The following is a 27,562-nucleotide window of genomic DNA, read 5'->3' as shown; positions in this document are numbered from 1 at the left end:
AAAAAAAAGTTTTAGGTAGGGAACATAAACAATCATGGGTCATGTTCTCGTTTAAGCGTTTTGTTTTATGACTTGTGAAAAACAACTTCTGTTAATATAAACTTTATATTACAGTCGTCAATATTTCCTTCTTAGTTTGTTCATTCCTATCATTTGAGAGTCCATCCATTATCATCTTGCTAATCCATGGCATGATGGACGTTTTAATATCTCCTAATAGTAAATAGAAAAAAAAACAAATGTTACAAATAAAGAGTATACAGATATATCTTGTGAAGAAATCTAAAATATATATTCAAAAAGAAGAATTGAGTTTAGTGTGTCCCCATGTGGTTGAATATGTGTTATTTAAGTTAGCAATATTATCGGAAAGAACACTTTGTTCAATTTGAAAAAGAAAGAAGTTTTATTCATTACAATCAAAACTGAAAGTTTAAAATATGAGACCGGAAAATCGAAACTGAACATTTAACAATCAAATCATTCAAGAATGAAATATTTTAGGGCCGCAAAAAATGAAACCTCTTGTGTATTTTGTAAATGCGTTTAAGGGTCCTTTAACTGCTAATTAGTAAAAAAAATCCCTTTTTTCCCTGTTATATGAAAAGAAAAAAATAGATTATTTTGTAAACCCAACCTTTTATAGCTCTCGCTTGATCAAACAATGGTACAATGGAATGATGGATATACACCAATTCCTGTCCAAATGTGGCGTAATGAAATAGTTTCACCATTTCTTCGTCAGTTCGTCCAGAAAAGTGATGTTATGAACCCTGCGTTAAAAGTAAAAAAAAAACTGTCTACACCAGACTCTTTTCGAAATACTTTCATATCAGATAAATATGTTGTGAACTTTTGAAAACCGAATATCTGTCCGAACCAGACAATTTCTTATTATAAATTATATGTGTATTGAAATAATTTTGACTGTGCGTCGGTACGTTGTTTTATAATATTTCCATTATATGAATACTAACTAAATATTGCAATTTAAAAGCAAATTTACCATTCACCCTTCTGAAGCACCTGAGTATAGTTACGATTTGAAGTCGTTGTGCTCGTCTCTATTTCCATTTTATGATTTTGTCTTTTTTTCTTGTAATAATCAGTTTATGTATCAAACATGCTTTTGCTCATTGGTTTCAATTCTTTGATATTCCCATTTTTATTTGTACTTCGGTATTGATTACCAATGCAATACAGATAAGTTTCTGTGAAAAGTCACACAAACCTTATTTATCAAATTTTGTCTGTATACTTGTGACAATATTGGCATAAGAATTCGCAATGGTACAGACGAGCTCACAAAGCGAACATAATCATTGTGATTTTTCCAAGTTGCGCTATAAATAACCAATATCTCTGAATTTCTACATATGGTACAAATTAATACCACAAATCCTAACAATAATGAAGGTAACGTATGATGTCATTTCAGTTTTTAAGATTCTAATATTAACATAACACATACATACATAAAATACATAACAGTAAATATTACAATTTTTTATAGCTCATGCGTTTTCTTTTTGTGTCCCTTGCATGACAACTTCTGTTAACGTATACTTAAGAGCTCTGTAGTTGACATGTTTCCTTGACACATTTAACAAATGCATTTAATATTTCCTTTTCACTACATCTATTCTTGTCATTTGACTTGCCCATGGTATTATAGACGTCGTCTGAAAGTGCAGGGAAACAATTATAAATATACATGTCACAACAAAATGAAATAAAATATGAAATGAAATATGAGATAGAAAACGCATATTTTAAGGTTTGCATGGCAGGCCAGAATTGATATGCTTTTCAACTAATTTTATGCCAAGGGAATTTTTCAATAGGAAAGATTTATCAAGGGAACCAATATCATAGCGGAAATCAAAGGAATGTATTCCATGGACAAAGACGAGATAAGTAAAACAAACACACACAAAAAAGAACATAAAAAATCAAAATAATACGTACAATGCAACACAAATAAATCAGCAACTCGGACTGTAATAAAAACAAAATAGGGCGTTTACCAGATGCACCGGTAGAAAAAGTGACGTCTGCTTTTCTAGAAACACTCATCGAGTAGCTCATAAAAAGTCAAATCCAGGGTAGACAAAAGAGGAAAATAAAGCTATGACTTGTTGAAAAATCGGTTCCCACGATGCAGATGGATACACAGAAAAAAATTAAAATCAACACAGAAAGAAATGTATAAGAATGGCAAATACCGAATGTTGTCCAAAGAAGAGTAACCAATGGATTCAAACACAAATCAAAAGAAAGTATTCCAAGGATAAATATTTGACAGGGAAAATAAACACAAATCAAAGGTCATGAAATAACAAAATAGCATATACATAGAAACAAAAAATGAAGGTGCAACCCGAACTGGGAGCTTTGATCTGGTGCACCGCAGGATTAGTAAATGATATAATATTTTAGAACTATATCACAGTCTGAGGTGATTTATTTGGAACACAATTTGTCAAATGTTTAGACAAAGCCTAGGGCAAAGGTGAAACACGGTAGGAAAAAAAAACATCGACGAAATGAAGTTACATATGTAAAATTGTCCATTCTGTATTTAGATCTGTTTTTTTTTTTTTTTAGAAAATTTTACATTCATATCCCACTGCAATCAAGCATATGAAACCAAATAAATAATTCTTGCAACAGGCCAATTACGTAGATAATCTTTACAATTAATATCTCAAAAGTGCACAAAATAAATTTAAACAATATATGACTGTCCATATGGTCTGTAACTGTTTCTGAGTAAGAAATTGAAGTAAATTCGATGGGTTTTTGACATAGACCAATCATCTTCTGTCTGATTTTTGTTAAACAAAGACTACTACTAAAATTGTTATTTATAAATGTAAATTCGGACATTATTATTAAAATATCCTAATGATTCATACGTTTTGTGTCGTAATAAGAGTTTTAAAGAGTAATCAAGGGAACCAAGGTTGTAGCGGTAATCAAAAGAATGTAATCCAGGGACAAAGACCAGGCATGTAAAACAGACACACACAACAAAGGAAATAAAGTAACTAAAATCATACATACAAAGTAACAAAACCAAATGAGCAACTCGGACTCCACTAAAAACTGGGAGAATGGACCAGGTGCACCGGTAGGGTAAGCGTACTCTGCTTTTCTAGAAACACCCGCCGAGTTGCTCATAAAAAGTCAACTCCCGGGTAGACGAAAGAGGAAAGAAAAGTATGACACAATGAACAAATCAGTTTTCATGGCGCAGATGGATAAACCGTAACGATCCACGAGTTCATGATGACGACCATAAAAATTCTGTAGTGATGACTTAAATCTTGTAGCAACATAACCCTGCTCCGAAAGCCTATGTTTTAGAATTCTAACGCAATACAAAAAGTCTGCGTAGTTTCGGCAGGCTCTGACATAACGTATGAGTTGTGATATGAACACTCCATACGCAGGTGCTGTAGGGATGTTGCCACAAATGAAAGGGAAGTTGACAATTCTGAATGAAATGTCATCACGTTTGTCGTAAAGTTTGGTCAATAGTTTTCCTTTACCATCGATTTCTAAGTGTAGGTCAAGATATGAGGCTGACTTTAAATGATGCTACGTAATTGGCATTTTACGCAATGACGAAAATATAGCATTAATTTATTGAAGGTTAGTATAATCGGTTCCGGAGAACACAATCATATAGTGCAGTACATGCCTTCTATTCTGGTCATTGGATCAAACAAATGTTAAATAAAATGATGAATGTCAACCAATTTCTGTTTTAATGTTGGTTCTTATAATTGTTGCTTTATTTCTTCGTCAGTTCGAAATTGATTTTCATGTACTCATCCTTATTAAGAAAAGTAATGATACGTAAAGATTGTTTGATATACAAGTATTATCTAATTACACAAAAGAAAAGAAAATTGGTTGTTAAGTGTCAGTCTCTGTGAGAATCAGGCAGTGGGTGAACCATGGTTTGAAAAAGATCATCATTTTGAAAATTTAATTTGATCATTTGCACCATCAAAATCCGGAAAAAAAGATAAGATTTTCAATATCACTCTGGTAAATCAAGTTATGATTGAACTGAAACGTATTGAAAATGAATATTTCAAGGAAAGATAACTCTGTGAAAAGCCTCATTGTTCTAACATTCTATTGAAAAATTTCCGAGCAAATCTAGAAATGCAGAGATCAAATAATGAACTTTTCAATTAGAGAAAACATCATTGACAGAAATCAGATTGTCAGATCAGTTTTTGCTCACATGCATGTTTCTGATTTTTCACATTTTGTCTGATTCTTACAAAAACTTACACGTCACAATGGTAACAAACCATGACATAATTCTTTTTTATTTCGCTTTGTTGTTGTATAATAATATTATCCAATATTAATAAGAATATCGGGAACATATTGTATAGTCGGTAATGCCTGTAATTAATATGGTTTGTCGACGGTCTACAAATCAAATAAGTGTCTTGTTTTCAGCTTTGATTGTTTACGGTCTAATTGATTCATTCACTTTCTAGATGACATAAAACTTAATATTTAACTGATAACATTTAAATTGTGTTTGTTTTTACTTTCCATACTTTTCAAAAGTAATGAAATGTGGAAACTGAGAAAATATCTACGTCCTCAATAATAACAAACAACATAAGTAGCAGTCCACCTAAAAATCAGGCAGAAGGTACCCAGATTAACATAACACAGCATGTTCCTTTCAGGTCCAGGAATAAAATTACATAAGTATTTTTTCTACAACTATTTTGTTTCCATGGCAACCCATTAGTAACTAAATATGTCTTTTCGCATAGAATTTACACAGAAAACTGTTAATAATCATCCCTTTTCTATTAGCAATATTACATCTCTCCAAAATAATATCTACATTTTTCTTGCTCCAGAATGTAAATTATTACCTGCAACTTAGGTTTTAACTCTCTCAAACTATCATAACATGGACAAATATGCTTTGGTTGATGTCAGTGTCAGTCATTTTGGATAAAAATGCAAATTTGTTTAGTTTCTGCAATATTAAACTGAAGATTTGGGAAAAAGCGCAGGCAGTTGGCGTTCAAACATCTAGAGAGTATCATAGGGCATCATGAGTTTAATCGTAATTTGGGTCCAGACTGTTTTTTTTTTGTGTCAAAGGTAAAAAGTCATACAAAAACAACAACAAAAAAACAACAAAATTTACATATATCAGCTTTACTTCATGACCAATTCAAGGATATGTCAATATAGAAAATCATAACAAATATGTAGTATGAACAAATAAAGACAAATTCGGCTTAGTTGAGATTCAAATAATAACATTGTTAAAGGTCAAAAGTCAATCCAAACTGGATGAATTAGATATTTTTTACAGTTTTTAATGATAATAATTATCATATACAAAAATCAAATCTGTTTGATAATAATACTCATTGATAATGAGCATTATACAACAAAACTACATTTTTAAAAAGAAATCTGGTGTTTTTATCAAAAGGTCAAAGGTCAGACAAATCCTACAAAACTTAAAATATCACAAGTTGGGTTTTTTAGAGATTGAATAAGAATATTGAAATAATGTACTATCTTCATGAATATATATGAACAGTACAAGTTAAAAAGTTATTGATACTCCACAAAAGGTTCAAAGGGCAAAAGATTAAATTCGAAAGAGGTTTAAATTAAAAACATTTTCTCTATGTGCATGTACGTTTCGGAAGAACTGCAATACCACATTTTATATGGAGACTCATCAAAGCATTGATTTACATAAAATCACAAAAAATGATAATTAGAAAATTGTATTTTTTTAAGTCAAATGGTCAAATAACATACAAAAACCAAATACAATGTAAACATACATGTACTTCTAAATGTCCTTGTTTCCCTTTCTCACAAATCTTAAACATATTCTAAAATGAACAATATTCAATAAGGCACAGACCATTTTCTTCTCAAGGAGAGGGGACTGGGATTTTATGTTGAGTCTTTTACACACAATATAATATTTTTTTCAGTAGCAGCCAGAGTTACAAATTTCTTTAAAAAAAATACATTGTTAAGTAATGGGGAAATATTAAATAATAATTGATTTTTCTGTCAATGACTGAGTATAAACTACGGCGGAGATTGAATGACAGACTATAGTTAAACATTTTGATAAACAGCAGATGAAATATATTTGAAAAAAAACTGCTAAGATTCAACACAATTTGAATGTTAAAATAAGTCATAAGTATAAAAGGTCATTAGTAACTGATTCAACTTTATAGTTCTTTAACTGTATTGGCTGTGTTTATGGCAAGAAGTATGGCTTGAATTTCTTGTTCTTCAATATCTGTTCTTACGGTAGGGGTTTTTCGTCAAAACAGAAATGCGTGAAAAGTAGGAAGTTATCTGACCAACTTCAAGATATCCCTCTGGCTGAAACAATTTTTCTCCATTACCATCCCTTGCCAACCTAGTATTCCTGGAGACATTTGCAGGATTTACTTTTCTCCCAATTAACACTCCAGCAGTAAAGACATCAGATAAATAATCCTTGACTTTATCTGAAAATCTTACATTCTTTTTGTCCTTCTTTAGTGCCCATCCCTTTACTAACACACCTGTTCCTTCACTTATTTCTGCCTCTGTTCTATACTGGTTTAAATCTGCAGAAAGGTTGAAGAAATTGTCCTTCCATCTCATTTTCACCTCATCATATGCAGTTTTATGTTGTAGCGCATATTCATGGTCAGCAAGTGTACAGTAAGACAGCATATCAGTGTAGGATTCAAACACTATGGTGCATACACTTTCTGAGCAGCTGATGGTATCTATTTCTGATGATAATAAACATACATTTGGAATTTTGATATGACCCTCTGACTTCTCAGGAACAATAAAATCTGTAATAACCCTAAAATTAGGCAAGGGTGCTGATGGAACTATTCTAATTTTCTATCCAAGACCAATCTTATATGCCTTCCATGTTAGTAAGGTTCCATTATCCTCAAATTTTACATTTGAAATTTTACTAACCCATTTGATAGAATTGCTGCGTTGAGTTGAAGGTGATATTTTTATTTGGATGTGTGCAACCTGGCATCCTGACACACCACCATGCATATCAATTGCTTTTTTCATATCCCAAGCATTGAGAACATTCATTCCTGATGAAACAGCTTTTCTTAACTTTGCCAGCATATGAGCAATTTTGGCATCGCAGTATGATTTCCCACTTTGAGCTTCACTAAAACCATATCTGACAATGTTGATTCCTGAAAAAAATGTATTTTAATAATAAATTATGAAATAATTCTATTTTTCAAAAAATGTATATATATTTACTGCATACCACAGACTGAAATTAAATAAGGATTATATGTAATATAAATGCTTCACACAGCGCAGCTTGATATGACTGAAGAGGTTGAACCCTGAAAATTTTGGGCAAGTATGGAAACAACAGTCATTCTTGATACAGATTGGATTTTTGATTACATTCAGTTTTACTAAAGTTATTGTTCAAACAAGGAATATGTATGTTTCATGCCCCCTTTCTGGGACCTTATTCCAAAAAGGTTCATGTTTATACCCCAAAAATAAATTCTAATTTTCTTTTTGGTGGTATGGCACCTTTTAATACAATTTCAAAGAGATCCATTCACAGGAAGTCACGTTACAGTCTTGACATCACCAAAATCATTTGAACCCCATTTTTTGCCTTTAATTTCTAATATCATTCACATCCACATATGACGCCCAATCATTCTATGCAATTTCAACCAAACCCCTCAATCAGTTTATGAAGAGTTACACATACAAGAAATGTTGACAGACAAACAGACATACATTGTTGGCAGGTGTATACAAACTGAATATAAAGATATAGGCAAAATTATGTTAATTTGTCTTTTGTTTTTTTTTTCTCTCAATGAAACAGTAATACATTAAGCAGCTTCTGAATTTTAATATTTGCAATTTTGCAAACTCTAATTGTCCTTTATAGGCATTCATTTTGAAACCAGTGATAGGAATTAGAGGAGGGCATGCGCTTTTTTTTTATCACATTCTTGCTGACAATGTCCCATTAAAATCAGAATTTCGTTTTATGAAGAATGTTTATGAATTACCCGTTTAAATTCTGAAGCTGATTCTGTATAAGGATTAAAAATAGTCCATTCTCAAAATTTTAATCCCAATCACTGAAACTGGTGTAAAATAAATATTCTGAAACTTCCTGTATAAATATTGGCAACAAAACCAAAGCACAAATAGTTGAATCTTATGATATTATTGATACATGTATTATGAATATCTCCCTTTGCCATGTTTTGTGCTTATGTGATTTGGCATGAATATTATGAAGTTTCGCAAATTATAATAACCTATTCTTTCACTAATTGCTGGAAGAGCAATCCATAATTTTCCACAATGGTAACATCCCACATTGTCTGTTCTGATGTTAACTTTGGTTATACTTGGAATTTGCACTTTAAGGATTTTAGTACATGTTCAAGGCAGCAGGCTACAGCCATCCTATCTTGCTTAACTCCATCAAAAGATTTGCATAAGTTCTATTCTGAAATGAAAAGGTGTCCATGGACATACTGCATTGCAATATACACAATTTAACTTAAAAAAACCAACTAAACCTTGCATATAACTTTACTTTGATGTAAGTTTCTTGATACACTTTTATTAATGGACTAGCATAATTATGCTACAACATTACAACTATAAGCCCCCCTATTTTTTTGTCTTCCACTTTTAAACCAAGTTAACTTAAGTCACATCAAAATATGTCAACAAGACCAATCACAAATTATATAAAGTGGGTGCTCAATGCATAAATTTCTAGAGAATAGATAACACTATGATTAAATAAAGAGCCGTGCTATAAGCACATGATACGCGCGTCGCCTTTTTAAATTGTCCTTATGCTTATAATGAATTTATATGATCACCTAGAAATATTGTGAGTCCTATCAAATATCCTGTCTCCAAAAAAAAATAAAAACAAAAAATGCACACAAAATTTGGCACTATCACGGCTACCTCAAGTTTAACTAAGATTGTTGTCTTGATTTTTCACCCATACATTTCTTTCTTGTTTAAAACACACTTTTTCTGACAAGGTTACCAAGTACCTTTTATATTTATTAGTCGATCATCATAACAAATGGTCTGCTTTCAACGATTGTCAATGAATAAAATTCCTTGGCCATTTCCGCCTTTTTTTTTAAAGAGTAAAACTTCATAACACAGGATTGTAAAAATTAACATTTATACAAATCGAAACGGAGCTTACTTCAAAGATATGAACAATTCACAAAAGTTTCGTAAAAGTATTATAACAATACAAATATTATACCTCCAAATTCATTTCTGTATCTTTATAAGTACAGACAATGACATGCCAATTTATGCCCTTCTGGCCAAACCAGTCTGATTAATTCTCCGGAAATGCAAGGGGCAAAAATTTCATGACCCAATCCATAATTAGTAGAGCCTCTTCATTCTTCAAATTGTTCAACAAGTCCACTCTTCATCTGTCCTGATTAACTGTTCTTACTTTGTGGATTTTCCAGTCATAAATCTTTTGTTCACTTGTTTTTAAGTCTAAATTAATTTCCAGGGATATGTCATCTGGTATGTCTGAATATTATAGAATAAATTTTTCATTTCTTTGAAAACAAATTCATCACCTTTGACAAACACTTAATATTAAAGCTTATAAAAAGAAAAACAGCCAGGGAACTATTGTTTACGGATGGACAGTCTGATAAATATAGGGTTTCCACTTCTTTTGTGGTAGGCCTTAATTGTATCAATCCATGAATTGGTCCACAAAACCTACAGATGGGAAAAATACTTTAAACAGATCTAGATAGCATTAACTGAATTGTAAGGCAATTCATAAACAACTGTTGGTATCCACTGTACCGTCTGTGCGAGTTTTGGTCTTGTACTCAGTTTTTTATCAATTAAACTGTAAATCTACATATATAGAAGTAGGCCTTCAGAATGCAGTAAAAAAATTCTGAAAAAATATACCCTCAACAAATATAGTTACTATAGAATCCATGCAAAATTCCAACCCCATTACCCCTTTCCTCTCGCTCTCAAAATGGTCAATAACTTTATAGCACCTCGCAATACTTTACATTTTTATCCCTTAAGGGCATCTTTAGCAACATCCATTTCAGTTATGGCATGTCAGATTAATCTGTACATGTACAAATACCGGAAATATTACAGTTCTCCACTGAAATTGTATACAACTAATATTTTGATTATGATCTTCCTACATATTTAATTTTAATGCTGCTCCTTGAAACACGTGTACAGCATATCGAAATTTACAATTTGCAAGACTGGTATTTTTTTGTATTTAAACCTTTTTAATACTTAAAAACCCATTGTTAGCACACAAAAAGATTTCACAAGCCGCTTTATTTACACTGATATTTATTTAAAAATTATATAATAAGCTATTACAACAACTAAGAAGAAGTAATTTGAATTTCATATTCATTCTCTTTAAATAGGTACAGTTTAAAAAAAGCAGAAGTACAAACGATCGTACTTCAAAGATAAACAACCAAATTATTTGAATTCGACCTACGTGTATTTTTATGACAAAACCTACGACATACTTTACTCATTACTTTCATATATCCAAAATAATTGGGCTATGCATGAAAGGACACCTTCTGCGTTCCGAACCTAGAAAAATAGGAGCAGTTTCTTTTTTTCTATACTATGTAGCTTGCAATGTTGTGTTTGGTTAAATGGTTTGTTTATGTTTGCAGTTATAAAGTTAATAATCGAATTTTGACATAGTCACATATATTGATTTTTAATTTTATTTCGTGTTCGCGGGAGGAGATGAATTTTGTATAGTACAATTCGCTCAGAATCTCATTTTTGATTTTGAACTTTATGAATTAGATGTGAGAAGACTAATTTTCATAATCATATGTTCAGTTGACAAAATGTTCCGTGCAATCTATGTCAACTTAATTGAAATCATTGTGCAATATTTGCGATTTTATCAATAATAAATACATTTACATAATGTATCGTTGAAATTACATGTTTATATAGTTTAAAATTTATCATTACAATGTATTTGTTTCTGTTTTTCTTTTTTTTTCTTTATTTTTGTTATTTCTTTTACACATTTTTCTATTTTTGTTTCCTGTACGAAATTTATGAAGAGCAGGTTGATTTATGTATATTGCACTGAAGGTAAAAACCAACAGAAGTAAATAAAAGGTGAATATTTGATCAATAGATAACGACGAGTAGAAATAAGACGTTGTTTTAATATGCACAGTTTACCCTGTGAAGCGCCCCACACATCATCACGTTCAGAACTGTGACGTGAATGACATTATTGCTGAACAATCGACTTGCTGAATGTGTAGACAACATTTGCTAAGCCTATATATAGGCTCTTGGCAAAATACGAGAGTATGAAAAGCCTATTTATAGGCTCTTTGGCATAGTAAGGGTTAAAACATAACATTCACTTCTTTAAATAAGTAAAACAAATTAGAAAAAAGACTTGAAACTATCAGATAAGATTAATTTGTTTTTACTGAAACGTAATCTTAACGTGAAGGATGGTTGGCTTTGAACGATGGTACCAAAATAATTTAAATTAGGCCTTAATTTTTTCACAGAAATGAAGAAGTTTTATTCATGTACATGTGTATACATTTATTGTATTCCCATTTATTCCCCATTTACACTTTTTCTTGTAAATTCCAGGTATTTGAAGATCATGTCGAGGGATGTTGTATGAAGAAATGACCAACAGAAATTTTGATATGGAAACCAGTGTCCACCAGTAATTACATATGAAGAAAATTATGTGTAAATGTGTCTTTCTTTATAATGATGATACAAATCCAGTCTTAATATTATAATAGGTCAGATTAATGGACTATCAACTATTGCTGTAAAATGAAGTGATTGCATGTTGATGTTAACATTTGATATCTTTCTTTGAATGGATAAATCAGATTTGAACAATCAACCTTCAAAGTTGTTTTTTTTTCTTCTTTAACCCTCCCTCTCGCTTTCTCTCTCTTTGTTATTTTGTAGTACAGTGTTTTTTTTATTATGTGTACAAGATTATTTTGTATATTATTAATGCGTTATATGATATGAATTGACTTGTTTTACTGATTGGTTTTTATTCTTCAGATGATCATAGACCAGTACTTAGTATTTCAGTACTTTGATTTACCTTTAGATATACCTGTATGTTTTGATTTTATAGTACATGTGTTTTACTTATTTATAGTATGTTAATTACAGTGACCCTAGGTCAGTCATGACACTGACAATATGTAGTTAAGTTTTGGAGGGAAATTTCCATTGTGTCGTTTAGTGGGTTCTTTTTAGTCGGTAGCCATATTTTTCTTATCATAGAGTTTGTAGAAGGTTGTGTTGACTTGAAGTTTTCAGAGGTCAGTTATTCTTATGTTAACTTTATTTATTTACATTTATTTACTAATATTCTATACCTTGATTATGGAAGATTGAGACTCCCAGTTTGAATATGTAAAATTATAGTAAACTTGATAAACTAGTTGAAATCACATGAAACTATTTCCATATTTAAATAGAAATTAAAATTGATATTAACAACTTGAACTAGATGAATGTGTGATTTTATAAACTCATATGATAATTAAAGCGTAATCAAGGGAACCAATGTTACAGCGGTAATTAAAAGAATGTAATCCAGGGACAAAGACCAGACATGGAAAACAGGCATACACAACAAAAAACATAAAGTAACTAAAATCATACATACCAAGTAACAAAAGTAAATGAGCAACTCGGACTAAAAACTAAGAGCATGGACCAGGTGCACTGGTAGGGTAAGCGTCCACTGCTTTTTCTAGAAACACCCGCCGAGTTGCTCATAAAAAGTCAAGTCCGGGGTAGACAAACGAGGAAAGGATAACTATGACCCGTTGAATAAATAAGTTTTCATGGTGCTGATGGATACATCATAACGATCCAAGAGTTCATGATGACGACTATAAAATTTCTGTAGTGATGACTTCAAACTTGTAGCAACATAACGCTGTTCCAGAAGCCTATTTGTTAGAGTTCTAGCGCGATACAAAAAGTCTGCGTAGTTTCGGCAAGCTCTGGCATAACGTATGAGTTGTGATATGAACACTCCATATGCAGGAGCCGAAGGGATGTTGCCACAGATGAAAGGGAAATTGACAATTCTGAATGAAAAGTCATCACGTTTGTAGTAAAGTTTGGTCAATAGTTTTCCTTTACCATCGATTTCTAAGTGTAGTTCAAGATATGCGGCTGACTTCACAGTGTCTGTAGTATCCTTTTTTGGGTAGATGCGATGTATCAAATCCCCGAAATTAGGATTATTTAAAGATAAAACTCATACTTATATATTATTTTTACAGAATGTTGGAAAGGTGTTTTGTTCTTCGTCTGTCGTCCTCGTTTGGAGTTTCAATTTTTTGTTCACTATATGGACTTCCCTTTGTATGAATCGTATGGTTATTCTCCGTTTTTTAGCCATTTTTGGAAAGTGTAGCTAATAGAAACCTTTTGTCATAACAAAGGGTATAAAGTGGGAGTTTAAGATCATCTTAAATCAGATCAACATGTTGTGATTTCAAAATTAAGTCCTTTGGGTGATTTCAAAATTTTCTTAATAGGTAAATAAATGCACACAACAGAATGTCATTTTCTTTTATTTGTCACAACCTGAAATAAAGAGCTTCGTGGAGTGTAGTTCACTTAGGGCAAGTTTGGACACAATTATTTTTGGACACAATTAAGCATATGGACTTACAGTTTATAAATTTTCATAAGATTCCAATGAAGAAAATAAATCATAAATCCGGCGTAAATTAAAAAAAAAAATTTTGTAGTTTGGCCGAAGTTTGTACCCCATAAACACCATTGCGGTTAACAATAAGCTTAGCCTGTAATACTTTCAAAAGATGTAAGTGACAAAGAACAAATTGACACCTGAATCATAAAAATCGAATCAACAAATCTAATGATAGCACCCACTTTCCTCCTCTTAGTCCCTCATTTCCAAAAGAGGTTAAAAACCTAAAAAAACTATACGTCCTTCCGCCATGTCCCTAGGAATAATATGTTAAAATTTCAAAAAGAAAGTTTTACTCAAGTTATCGTAAATAAACTAAAGTTTACGGACCCCATATGACGACGAAGACGAAAGGGTGATATCATTAAACGACCAAAAAATAATTTGTATTCGTATAAGAAAGTTTAAGAATTCATGTGATGTCCCATATTCATTTTATTGACGATTTCACTGGATGCACATCAATTGTTATATAGCGGATAATCTTTAAAGAACTTTTTAAAAATAAAATTATTTATATCTCAAAATTAAATTGATCATTTAAGATGAAGGCAGACAGAAACAAAAATACTATAGAAATGGAAGATACGGATATGTTTGCCTAGAATTTGTAGCTTATAACTGATTAAACAACAGTCGATTTCCTCTCTGCTACAGAGCTATTGATATTAGGACTAGATAATGGCAACAGTTTATACCAGAGACGTAGAAGGGAGACATTACTCGGCATATGCATCTTACTCTAAACGGAGCCACGACAAAATATTCCAGGACAGGAAAGGATTTTATATTAATCATGTCCTATGTAAGTATAATTTCTTTATAAAATGAAGATGCTGTCAAATTGTTAAAATCTTTGTGAAAAACTATACAGAATAACTGTGTATGTAGCAGAAATTTGCATAAAATTTTCGATAGTGGATTTTTTTCCTTGTCAAATAATCGGTAAAACGATAGTATAATTGGTAATCACAGCGTCTCTGCCAAGCATTGGTGTATTTAAGGATACAGAGTAGCGTTTTATTGGATCGGAATGTCCGAGCTGGATGATATGCCTGCCTACATGCTGTTAGTGATGTTAGTTTTTCACAAAAACGATCCGCCTCAGCGTTTCGAGCTAAAACCAGACAGGAGATGTTCGATAGGTCTTTATTTTATATAATTTTATCGCCTTTACAGAAAAAAAGACTACCTTTTGACTTTGTTACATAATGTATAATTTATGTTCCTTCATGTCATATCAATTTATGTTTGTAGCTAGAAAATATCCTGAAAAAAGGGACAATTTCATGATAGCTGATTTTGGATCATGCGATGGTGGGAATATACTACCTGTATTTCACCTTTCCATTGGTAATTCTTTTATATAATTGCATCCATTACCTGACAAATGTTTTCTCTTTATTTACCGACTAAATGGTTAGTAGTGAAGATAAAACCAAATGTGACGACAAGACTTCAGAACCAAATACTGTCTCCAATAAGTTCAACTATATTATAAATTTTTGAAACCTGTGATAAAAACAGCAAGACAATATCTTAGCATGCGTTAAAAGTTTGCGGCGATGATACTCTGACATTTATGACGTAATTAGTATAAACTACACTATTTTGGCTTTTTGTCATCTTCCGACTGTAGAAGAATACTCGAAAATTGGTCAATTATGTATCTGTTTAGACTTTGCCACGATAAAAGCTTCTGCTGAGATATTTTTCTGTTTACTGCCACAATTATTTACTGAGAAAATTTAGAAAATTTGTTCCATTTATACGATAGTCTTCTTGAAAAATGATTCGTTGTATTCGTATTTGTTTCCCAAAGATCAACTGAAGATGCGCGGATTTGACGGTGACATCACATGTTTATGTAATGATTTGGAGACCAACGAGTTAGATATATTGAAGAGAGAAATGAAAGGTAACCATCATTTTATTATATTCTATTCTTGCTATTAAATAGAGCTGTAACTGGGTAAAAGAACAAAAAATATTTCGCAAACAGCCTTCATGTGAAATTCATGTGCAACATATTTCATACACTGACAAATTTTATGCATATCTTTATTTACAGTTTAAAAACAAAACAAAACAGTATGATGAAAGTCCACTGATAGTAATCCTATTTGTGCCGTTCATATTTGAGAAAGGAATACACTCTACAAGATATTAAACAAATTAGCATCAGTAATTGAAATCTGAAGGTATTTGACAAATGTTGGATTTTGATGTATCTGAATTGTCACATCATTGACGCATCGGTCTTTTACATAACCAGCCATTGATTCTCTGACACAGTGGCTAAAGGCAGTTAAGTAATTAATTTTGAAACGCATGAAAGTTTTCAGTAGGTCATTGAGTGCCACTGCTACATCAGTTTTCAAAGATCCCGATGTAGCAAAAACATCGTCTATTATACATGATAAATATGTTGGCGTACCAGCAGACAATGCCCAAAACAACATTGTTTTTGTCTGCACAACGTTTTACATCCTATGTTTATTATCAGAGGTAGAAGTAGAAAATAATAGCAGTGATAAGAACTATACTACTACCACACTATCCAAAGAAGAGATCCTCTATTGGTCTCTCTACCAAGGACGACGACTTTGATGTACCGTCTATGTACTGGATTCCTAAACTCCACAAGAGTCCGTACAAACAACGTTACATAGATGGAACTGCAAAATTACCACCAAACCTCTTTCAAAACTTTTAACTACTATACTCACAGCTGTCAAAGAGGGTCTTCAGTCCTGCCACAACACATGTTACTCCCGTAGTGGTATAAATTCAATGTGGATCCTGAAAAATTCGAAAGATCTTTTGGAAACAATCAGTTCAAGACTACTATCAGAATATAATAGTATCAAAACCTATGATTTTTATAACTCTATACTTCTATTCCCCACAATCAGTTTAAACCCTGACTAAAACATTATACATCGTTGTTTTTCCAAAAAAGATGGTACACCTAGATACAAATATATAGTTCTTGGTAGAGATTTCTCATACTTTGTGAGAAATAATTCCAAATCATTTTCCAAATATACAGAAGTAGGTGTTTACCAAAGGCTCGATTTTTTAAACGACAACATATTTGTCCAGTGTAGTGGACACATTTTTCAACAAACGGTCGGCAATCCAATGTCAACAAATTTTACTCCTCTCCTTGCTGACCTATTCTTTCACTCTTATGAGACCGACTTTACAGCTGATCTGATCCGAAAGAAAGAATATCGTTTAGCTAGATCCTTTAATCTCAGTTTCCGCCATATAGATGACGTATTATCTTTAAACAATCCTAATTTGGGGGATTTAATACATCGCATTTACCCCAAAGAAATTGAGAGAAAAGATAATACAGAAACTGTGAAATCAGTGTCATATTTTGAACTATACTTAAAAATCGATAGTAAAGGAAAACTATTGACCAAATGTTACGACAAACGTGATGACTTTCCGTTCAGAATTGCCCACTTTCCTTTCATATTTGGCAACATCCCTTCAGCACTTGCGTACGGAGTGTTCATATCACAACTCATACGTTATGCCAGAGCTTACCGAAACTACGCAGACTTTTTGTATCGCGCTAGAATTCTAACAAATAGGCTTCTGGAACAGGGTTATGGTACTACAACATTGAAGTCATCACTACAAAAGTTTTATGGTCTTCATCATGAACTCGTGGATCGTTACTGTGTATCCATCTGCGCCATGAAAACTGATTTATTAAACGTGTCATAGTTTTTCTTTCTTCTTCCGTCTATCCTGGACTTGACTTTTTATGAGCAATTCGGCGGGTGTTTCTAGAAAAGCAGAGGACGCTTACACTACCGGTGCACTTGGTCTATTCTCGCAAGTTTTAGTGGAGTCCGAGTTGCTCATTTGCCTTTTTACATTTTATGTATGATTTTAGTTACTTTATGTTCTTTGTTATGTATGTCTGTTTTTATGTCTGGTCTTTGCCCCTGGAGTACATTCTTTTGATTACCGCTATAACCTTGGTTCCCTTGATTACTCTTTCGTACAGGACAAATCTTTCAAACGCTTATTATGATTTATCTTTAAATTCGTGGTACAATGTTTGGTGTGAAAAACAGAGGTGAAAGAATCTATACATTGATGAATTCATCCAGTATGTTTGACCAATGTTTACCTAGCAATTCAATAGACATTGCCTTGTGTTCAAATGCATTACAGATCTTGTCAAAGTAAGTAAGTTTACTAACAATACAAGAAACCAAACAGTTTAACACATATTGCCCTCTACACAAGAACAAGGCAATGAACCTTACCAACAATTGATGTAACCATCTCCTTGTATTAATTATAAAGTTTTACACAAATTGTCGAAGTAAGTTAGCTTATCAAAAACACGACTGATTTGAAAAGCATTCTGTGTAATTACATAATTACACGCTACTAAGTAACTAAATATGATCATTAAACTTTTAGGTGTTAGAACTAGATATATTGTTTTCTTTTTCGTCTGCCCTTGTGGTGACATTTTATAAGCACATCGGCGGGTGTGTCTAGAAAAGCAGAATACGCTTGCCGTACAGGTTGCCAATTTACGTTTGTTTCTTTGTACGTATTATTTTTGCTAAATTTCCCTTAAGGTTCACCAATATACTAACGAAAAAAAGTAATGTCCCTGAAGTAACAAAATGTGATTGTCCTTAAGGATAAAATGTGTGGCTTCTTTAAACCAAACAAATAAAAATACATAGGTTAAGATTACGTTTCTGTAAAAATTGAATTCATCTTTTCTGATAGTTTTTGAGTCTTTCTCTATTTTTTACTGATTAAAAGATGTGAATATAATGTTTTAAAAAAGTTCGGGAAACACGTCGATTTTTGCTGTTTCTGTCGCTGTTGTCAAAAACCTTATCCGCCTTGGAAAAAAAACTCCCATAATATTATCCAAATCGAAGCATAGCTTTTCTAAGATAGGAAAGGCAATCATACTCTTGTTTGGACTTTGCAGTTATCGTCTGAATATTTTGTTTGCGTCAAATGATATGTGTAAAATATTCTCACTATCCGTGGAGAACTGTAATATTTCTGGTATCTGTACAGATTGATCTGGCGGACCAAAACTGAAAAGGATGTTGCTAGAGATACCCTTAACGGATAACATATGTAAAGTATTGCAAAGTGCTATAAAGTTATCGACCATTTGGAGAGCGAGGGGAAAGGGGTGTATGGGGTTGGAATTTCCCATCAATTAACAAGGCAGATTTTCAAATAAAAATATCGATTTCGCTTGCTGCTTAAATATAAAGTTATTACATTTGTAATGTTTACGAGTGTCACACGGACTACGGTTATAACATGTACTATGGACTGGACAGTTTACTTTGTTTTGGTCCGACACGCCGAACTGCACTTTATTGTGTTAGATCACAGTGGTATCAGTTCGCAGAGAACCAGGTAACCCAGCTGTTACATTCTAACTCCATTCTAACCAGACTTCATATTTTATGTTGCGTCCTCCGCGTTTTTTGTCGGGAATCTAAAACAAGACCTGCACTCGACGTGATCAATCGACTACGAAACTACAGTAGCGATTGCACGTTTTTTAATCAATAAATGCTTTCGTGTTTGTCTAATTGTTATATTCTTTACCACACACGCGCGCATATTCACTGACTCTTTTATCTTACACACATATCGACATAGACATGCATGTAATTACTGATGAAAATATACTGTCTTAAATTTTACGATGACTCTTCTTATGTAATCATCGTTTAATCTTAATTGTTTTATTTTTGTCTTATCATCGTTTAATCTTAATTGTTTCTGTTTTTGTCTATCTTTCTTTTTACGTTAATTTGTGGTTATATAAAACAAATGTCAATTTATTAACAAACCGATAAATAGGGATCATGACAAATTTGCCTTTAGTCCAGACAGTTATTACCACAATTGGCATGCGTCAGAAGAAAGTTTACCCAACTGTAGTGACATATGTAATGAAATTGTTAAAAAGCAGGCTGCAAAAGACTGGATCGACTTTTTACGTCTCAGACACATTGAATTAAAACAGGTAAGATGATCATGGGTAAAGAGGCTGTAAAAATAAGCAGGTCCTTGGCACGCGTTACATTTTATCTTACCAATGTAATGTTTATATCATATGTATGTCAAATAATTTAAAATAATGAGACAATGGATGGTCAGAAAGATTTTAAAGTTACCTAACGAAGCAACCAAATGTTGCACAAAAATGAAGAGTTATCTCCTTTTGTCAATGAATTTGAATGCTTTCTATGTACTTTTTTTCTTTATATCCGTTGTAGTTAATCACAAAAGAGAAAGGATGCATGTATGATATATAATGGTGAAAATGTTTTGAAAACAAAATTTGTCATGTGCAAACCACCGCTCGGTTTGTGCATGGACACACTCTTAATTGTTTGGCATTTCATTTTGCTTGGTGAGTATTACATTTTCATGAAAGATATATTGTTATAACGAACATTGAAAACATAAGCATACTTACATAATTGGTGCTTCATCATACCAAATTAAAATACAGAATATAATTTTCGACTTGAAAACATGGTAAATATCTTGTTGAAAATATCGAGAGATGACAAACATTAATTTTAGTTAAGAGATTTAACGCATTTTTTTTCTTTGTTCGTAACAAGATCTGTTTATATGTACAGGAGGATTCTTATTTGTTCGCTTTTGGAACGTGTCTCTACCATCACATTTTTTATGCCATTATTGTCACAAGTGTACAGACAAAATCTAATCAATAAGGTTTGTATGACTTAATACGAAATATTGTATTGCATTGGTAATAAATATCGAAGTACAGATAAAAAGGGGGAATTTCAAGTTCCTTCCAGGTACTTCGGAAGGTTGAGCAGCGCCTGATAACAACAGAAATCATGACCGTTCCTTATTTTTAAAATCTTTATCTTTATCCTTAGAAAAATCTATGCTAAATGTAGTCATTCTGAAAACAGAAAAACCTCAACGAATATGAATTAAAATCGCGGTTTTATTATAAATATTACTGCAAGGGTTGTGTATTGGACCAAAAATATGTGAAGCGATATGCATTATTATTCGGAACAGATCCATAAAAAATATAATGTTTTGCAGCTTGAACGGGTTTCTTTTAACTATTATTACGATTTGCAGGTAATATGGAGTAAAATGGTTCATTAATTACTAGGATATCCGGGTTAAAACATTTTAAATGATGTTCCAACAGTTCTTGTTTGGGGTAATCTTCCAATTATGATGCATGTATATGTACATATATGGATGAGTATAGGCAATGGAAATTTTATATGGAGGGTTTAGGATTTGAGAATGTTGATTTTGCCTTTTTTGTAAATATATTTTGTGTTATAAATTATTTCTTATTTATAAAATGGAGAGATTATACAACAGCTTTGCGACACGCAGTTCAAATTTGATTTATTTGACTCGTATTACAAAGGTTTACAATACACTAAGCTGATATGAAAGCACTTCAAAAAGAGTCTGGTTTAGACATTTTTTTTATTATTTTTACTCAGGGTTCGATCTTATTCCCCTTTGATCGGGAAAATTGTATGGTTGAGACAAATACTCGTTTTACAAAGGTTTACAATATACTAAATTGATATAAAGTACTTCGAAAATAGTCTGGTTTAGACAAGTTCTTTTGGTTTACTCAGGATTCCATCTTATTCCCCTTAGATCTACAGAAATAGTCTGGTTGAGACAAAGACTCGTTTTACAAAGGTTTACAATATACTAAATTGATATAAAGTACTTCGAATAGAGTCTCGTTTAGACAATTTTTTCCCGTTTTAATTAGGGTTCGATTTAAACAGGTTCCACTGTATAACTAACATTACATACACTAATTTTTTTCACCAAGGATGAGTACATGAAAATCATCTCCGTGCATCCATATTATCAACGAACTGACGAAGAAATAAAGAAACCATTTCAGGGCGCAAAGTTTGGACTGGATTTGGTAGACATTTAACATTCTATTGCACCATTATTTGATCCTGCTAGAGAAATGCAAGGTTAAGTTTATTGCTCATGTTTATTTTCATAAAACACAAGAGAGTTCCTTTTTGCAGCCCTAAAAATATTTGAATTAATAATTAGGTTACGGAAATTTCGATTTGATGTTCGGTTATACACATTTTTAACTTTCTGCTTTTCAAATTGAACTAAAACATTCTCCGATAGAAGTGCTTGATGACTACGGTGCAACTTTTGACGAGAACTGTAAACTCAATAATATTTCTTTTTGATTAAATATTTTATATTTCTATACAGATTATATCGTTGATTTGTAACATTTGCTTTTTTACCATTAGAAGAGATGAATATGTCTCTCACGCCATGGTTTAGCAGGAGGATAATGGATGGACTCTCAAATGACAGAAATCAACATAGTAAACAGGAAATATTGAATGCATTTATAGAAGGTTTCAAGGAAACATATACACGTGACTCAAAGTTTATATTAACAGAAGTTGTTATTCGTAAAACAAAAAACTAAATGCATGAGCGATAGTATTCTTCGGCTGCGTTTTGTTACCTTTAGTTTCTTTTGAGAGGAATTTTGATAGAAAAAAAAGATATTTTCATAGACTCATATCTTTATTTGAATCTTTAAAACTAAATTTCTACCATATAGTTTAGCTTTTGTACTATATTTCATTTATATAATAATTGTGCCTAATAACTAGTATTAAAAGCACTTTATGCTATTGAATATTCTAATTGATTCACTTAGTCAAGGCATGCATGATCTAACAAGGTAATTTTACGTGCTTCCATGCTGTTTAGGCCACAACAAGGTTACAAATGATAAACACAGGGCCAACATTTCGCGCAACACAAAGGCTATGTCTATTAAATAATATGGAGAAACTAGTCCTATTAGAATCGAAATTAGTCACGGAAACACGGTATCATTTTCTTACCTTGGGCTGTGCATTTTTGTCGTTATAAAACAATGAAAATTGATGGCCGGCTGGTGGTAAAACAGTAATAAAATGGAGTTTCCGTAAATACTGTCTTTCTACTTTCTGTTCTAATAACCTTATTCGAATTATTGGGTTTTTACCTTTTAACTAATGCTTTGTGTATGTCTAACTTAAGTTACTTCAGTAGCATTGCCTCTTTTCTGCTCCAATAATTTTAACCCATATTGATGTAGGCAAAAATACCGAGGAACATCGAAACAAGAGGACAATTCATCGATATCAGAATCAGAGTACATTGCTCAAACGCAAAAATAGGACACATGTGATATGAAAAGACGAAGAACAGAACTGAGTAAAATTAATTACATGTGGAAAAAACACTAAAGTAAAAGGAAATGTGAGAGCACACAAACAAACAAAAAAGAAAACAAAACAAAAATTTAAATATTAACTCCAACAAAAACCGGGAGTGACGCCAGTGCTCCAGAATGTCCAGTATGTCATACTCCACAAGGGGCACCTGTCAAATTCGCTTGTTGATTGATCTTAATTCGGTAAGACATTAATCCGTATAAAGATACCTAACCATATCCAGGAAATAGAAACTTCATATCAATCATGAAGTCAAACTGTTACAATAAAACAATACAATACGGCGACAATTAAACTTTGGAAGGGACGGTATCAACAAGCGTTAAAAAGTATGCAAGCGTACAAATCACATACACGACAGTAACTGATCAATAGTACAATGGAGATTTTATGTCCATTAGGAATGGGGAGTTTACAATTGCAAAGTCAAAATCATAACATTTGTCACTAAGTTTCGATCTCAAACGCCCTCTTTCATCTATGAATGTGATTCGAAAAATAAAATGCACAAAAAAATCCGCAACAAAACAAAAACACAAAACAGGTTTAACAGTCAGATGATAGTGCATTCTAGGTTCAGTTTAGTCTTACTTTACTATAGTCTTATTACCATAAACATAAGAGGTTGACTGTTTTTTTCCAAACTCTGAGAATATTAATATCAGTTTATTCATCTTTTAACTTAATAGTTAAGTATTTTTCTCAGAAACATAAGTAGTTCTGATATAATCCCAACATTTAAATGAAAAAAGTTAAATATTATTTGGGGTTAAATGGCAGGTCTCACAGTGAATGGCAATGGAGATTTTCATGCGAATAATCGATTATTTAAGGAGAATTTAACGTACAAAAATTTCTAAAGCCTAACAATGCTCTTACTATCTATAAAGAAAATTGGTGTCAATAAACAATTCCGGATTTTTCAATTTGGATTAAACTCTATTTGAAGAAGCTATGAAAGTAGGAATAAATAGAAGTTCTCTGAACGACTTTTTTTCTTCAACCGCATTGAAGAGATGAAGATGAGTTTGTAAGTAATTAGATTAATAGGTAAATTATCAGGTGTAAAATAAACAGGAACTTAATTCACATGATGTCACGTGACTCATATTTTTGACGATTTTATTGGATGAAGATCTATACTTATCTGATGGATATTTTTAAAAAAAACTTTTATTTATTCCCCCATCAAATCTTAAAACATTTTCCGTGATCAAATTTATATTTATGCTTATTTCACGAGTGTGATACAAAAATAGACAAGGACATTATTGAATGAGTAATTCATACGTACTTTAATGCTAGCCGGGTTTAAATAAAATCACACGGTCTTAAAAAGTAGACAAAGGAACAGATATTGTGAAAAACAACAAATGCACCTTTGTATGCCCTTCATGAAATGAAAAATACTTAGAGATCAAATTGAAGTATATAACTTGACTGTTTCCCCACCGCCTTTAACTGGGGCGTAGAAAAAAGATCTTACTCAAAACGGAGCTTTAGGCAAAATATTTGAAGTCGGGAACAATTTCTATATGAATTATTTATTATATGATTATAGCTTTTCGAACTACTATCAAATCGCCTTTACATTCGCCGTCTTCCTACAAAAAAAATTTGTTGCGAGAAAATGGACAAACGAGAGTGAAAATTTTGTGACGACAACAAGCTTTTAAATACAAAACCAGTTATCTGAATCGTCATCTATCACAAATTACAATTAAAAAAATACAGTTTTTCTCGATTAAGTGGGTTTAACAAACATCATGAAAATGATTGAGACTTTAATTGTACTGTTAGGTAATTTGACTGACCAGAAATCAATTTGCATAGTCTTCTGTTCAGGTGTTTTTACATGTCGATTTAAGTTAGCTAACCACAATATGTTATACAAACGTATCTGTTTAAATTCATTACTTATGTCAGTTAGCTATGTTGGCGATGTAAGTTGGATGGAAAATGTCAAGTATTTGTTTTCTCGACGAAAATCTAATGATGAAAGGATACGATGGTGACATCCTTTGTTTATGTAAAGATTTAGAAACCAACGTTCCTGACATATTGAAGAAGGTAAGAGTCATTCTATGTTCTTCTGACTATTGATTATTTTTTTAAGATTTGGAGTATGCATGATAAGGTTGTATCAGTAATAATTGAAAACTAATTGTAAAATATTTCATTTAGTTTCATACGATTTTCACGTGATTTCCGCCTCAATGGAATAACCAAGGTTCTTCACGTGAAGTGAATAAATAGTGAATTTCACATTAATAATCATATCTATATTATTTGAATATGAGTTTCTAAGTAAGTGGGTTAGAAATTAAATTATTAAAATCAGATATATACTAAACAGGCACTTAATCTGGTAAGAATTTAAAAAAAATAATAACATTAAAAGTAGTTCTAAAGCGTAATATTCACACACGAGGTTAAGTGCTTGTCACTTTAATTTAAATTCACATGATGTCACGTGACTTTACTGGATGAAGATCTATACAAATGGAATATTTTTTTTATAATTTTTATTTATTCTTGATTAGATTTATAATCATTTCCCGTGATCAAATTTATCTTGATGCTTATTCTACGAGTATGATAACAAAAAAATTAAAAGAGACGACGACTTGTTTGGAATCTGTAGTTCATATTTAACACCAGTAGAGTTTAAATCAGATCACACGGTCACCAAAAGTAGGCAAATGAACAGATATGGTGAAACGCAACAAAAATGCTCCATCGTATACACTTCATAAAATAATAAATACTTACAGAGATCAAGTCGGAGTTTATAACATGACTGGTGACCACCGCTTATTACTGGGACGTAGGAAGAAGATCCTTCACGACATATGTGCATGTAACTCACTCACAACTCATTCCTGTTCATTTAATTATCTATTTTATGTTTCTCGCCCGTATAAAGCTCAAATGCTGCAGTCTTATACACCAATGAATCAATGAATCAATCAACTAATAAATTAATCCCGACCATATCTTAAGTTCATAGGCTAATGTGCATAGTTGTCGGTCGCCCTCAATTGTAATAAGAACGTTAAAGACCCTTTGTGGAGAAATAATTTGGCTGAAAGGAGATACGATTGTCATACCTTCAATTTATGTTCATTAAACATGTTTTCGATGCAACTTATCTACCATAATATTAAAGCAATATGTAATACAATATATTTAATAAAGGAATCAGTTCACATATGCCTATTTAAGTTAGCTCATCAATAAAAGAATTGACATTGCCTCTGTTTTGATGGAGTTTCACATATATTCATGCATTTTAGCTTAGCCAAACTATGATTAGTCAACCTTTTTGTTTTGATATCTTATTTTCCGATGTAATTACGTTTACCCAAAATATGACGGACGAAGTCTTCTGTTTAAATTTTCGAGGCATTACAAGAACAAAATTAAAACAAGATAAGAAATCACTTGAGTATTTGTCTTCACAACGTGTTGTTGTCTAGTGACTGGGGAATTGTAAAGAGAATAACTGAACAGCTAACTGGATTGAATTAATGGTAAATTAAATATGCATGACAAATCTAGAAAATTAGTATTACATGTACATGTATAATTCAAGCGTATATTCTTGTTCAGTCATTTAAAAAAAAATGAATAATGATGTTATTTAATATAGCATCCGTTGTCTTATAGTGCTAGATGATCAGAATTTCAATGTCATGGCCTATTTATTTTTTATTCTTTTTTTTAAATTTGTAATTTAAAATAGTTCCGAAACATTTTCTGAATTAGTTTCAAAACGTTTTAAAAAATAATATATTAAGACGATTTCTTACATTTCTACAACTATTTATTGAACAATCCAGAAAACCGTATTAAAACCATATCTGGAAATATTTACCCCGTTTCAAAGGAATGTAATGAAAACATTATCAGAAAATATTTTTTCGTAACATTTAAGAAACATGTTTTTAACAATCAATTTTCTTTTCTTTTGTGTAATTAGATAACACTTGTATGTCAGACAATCTTTACGCATCATTACTTATCTTAATAAGGATGATGAAATGAAAATCAACTTCGAACTGACGAAGTAATAAAGCAACAATTGTAAGAACCAACATTAAAACAGAAATTGGTTGACATTCATCATTTTATTTAACATTTGTTTGATCCAATGACCAGGATTGAAGGCATGTACTGCATTATACAATTGTGTTCTCCGGGACCGATTATACTAACCTTCAATAAATATATGCTATATTTTCGTCATTGCGGAAAATGCCAATTTCGTAGTATCATTTACAGTCAGCCTCATATCTTGACCTACACTTAAAAATCGATGGTAAATGAAAACTATTGACCAAACGTTTCG

The 27,562-nt window shown here is 31.9% G+C and overlaps 1 protein-coding gene and 1 pseudogene across 4 annotated transcripts; one reads left to right on the top strand and one right to left on the bottom strand.

The window, feature by feature from the left end:
- Nucleotides 1-6,327: 6,327 nt before the first annotated feature.
- LOC148597529 (uncharacterized) lies at nucleotides 6,328-9,598 on the bottom strand (annotated as a pseudogene).
- A 2,752-nt stretch (nucleotides 9,599-12,350) lies between these two features.
- LOC148597528 (uncharacterized) lies at nucleotides 12,351-22,583 on the top strand. Of its 4 annotated transcripts, none has more exons than XR_015919212.1 (7): nucleotides 12,351-12,464; nucleotides 14,537-14,684; nucleotides 15,137-15,232; nucleotides 15,702-19,931; nucleotides 20,185-20,653; nucleotides 21,771-21,924; nucleotides 22,225-22,583. XR_015919212.1 is itself a non-coding variant. In XM_088564256.1 (7 exons), the coding sequence occupies exons 4-5, from the start codon at nucleotides 17,960-17,962 to the stop codon at nucleotides 19,014-19,016; spliced, it is 189 nt and encodes a 62-aa protein (XP_088420382.1). In that variant the 5' UTR covers nucleotides 12,351-12,464; nucleotides 14,537-14,684; nucleotides 15,137-15,232; nucleotides 15,702-17,959; the 3' UTR covers nucleotides 19,017-20,653; nucleotides 21,771-21,924; nucleotides 22,225-22,583. The 4 variants fall into 4 exon arrangements, 2 of the variants coding, with proteins under 2 accessions (XP_088420382.1, XP_088420381.1); XR_015919213.1 differs by having other exon boundaries at nucleotides 15,702-20,321; nucleotides 20,557-20,653; XM_088564256.1 differs by having other exon boundaries at nucleotides 15,702-18,090; nucleotides 18,959-20,653.
- The last annotated feature ends 4,979 nt before the right edge of the window (nucleotides 22,584-27,562 follow it).

This window comes from Perna viridis, chromosome 15 (assembly GCF_037379345.1).
Source record: "Perna viridis isolate PV_CMFRI_1.1 ecotype Kerala chromosome 15, ASM3737934v1, whole genome shotgun sequence".
Classification (NCBI taxonomy): domain Eukaryota; kingdom Metazoa; phylum Mollusca; class Bivalvia; order Mytilida; family Mytilidae; genus Perna; species Perna viridis.
The sequence above is the reverse complement of the archived record's forward strand: the minus strand, read 5'-3'. Positions and strand labels throughout refer to the sequence as shown.

What these genes read in the sequence shown, in the direction of transcription:
- LOC148597528 (XM_088564255.1), top strand. Translation starts at nt 14,561, where the DNA reads ATGGCAACAGTTTATACCAGAGACGTAGAAGGGAGACATTACTCGGCA. An exon ending in TTATATTAATCATGTCCTAT is followed by an intron (nt 14,685 to 15,136) that starts GTAAGTATAATT and finishes TTATGTTTGTAG; the next exon opens with CTAGAAAATATCCTGAAAAA. An exon ending in TGTATTTCACCTTTCCATTG is followed by an intron (nt 15,233 to 15,701) that starts GTAATTCTTTTA and finishes TGTTTCCCAAAG; the next exon opens with ATCAACTGAAGATGCGCGGA.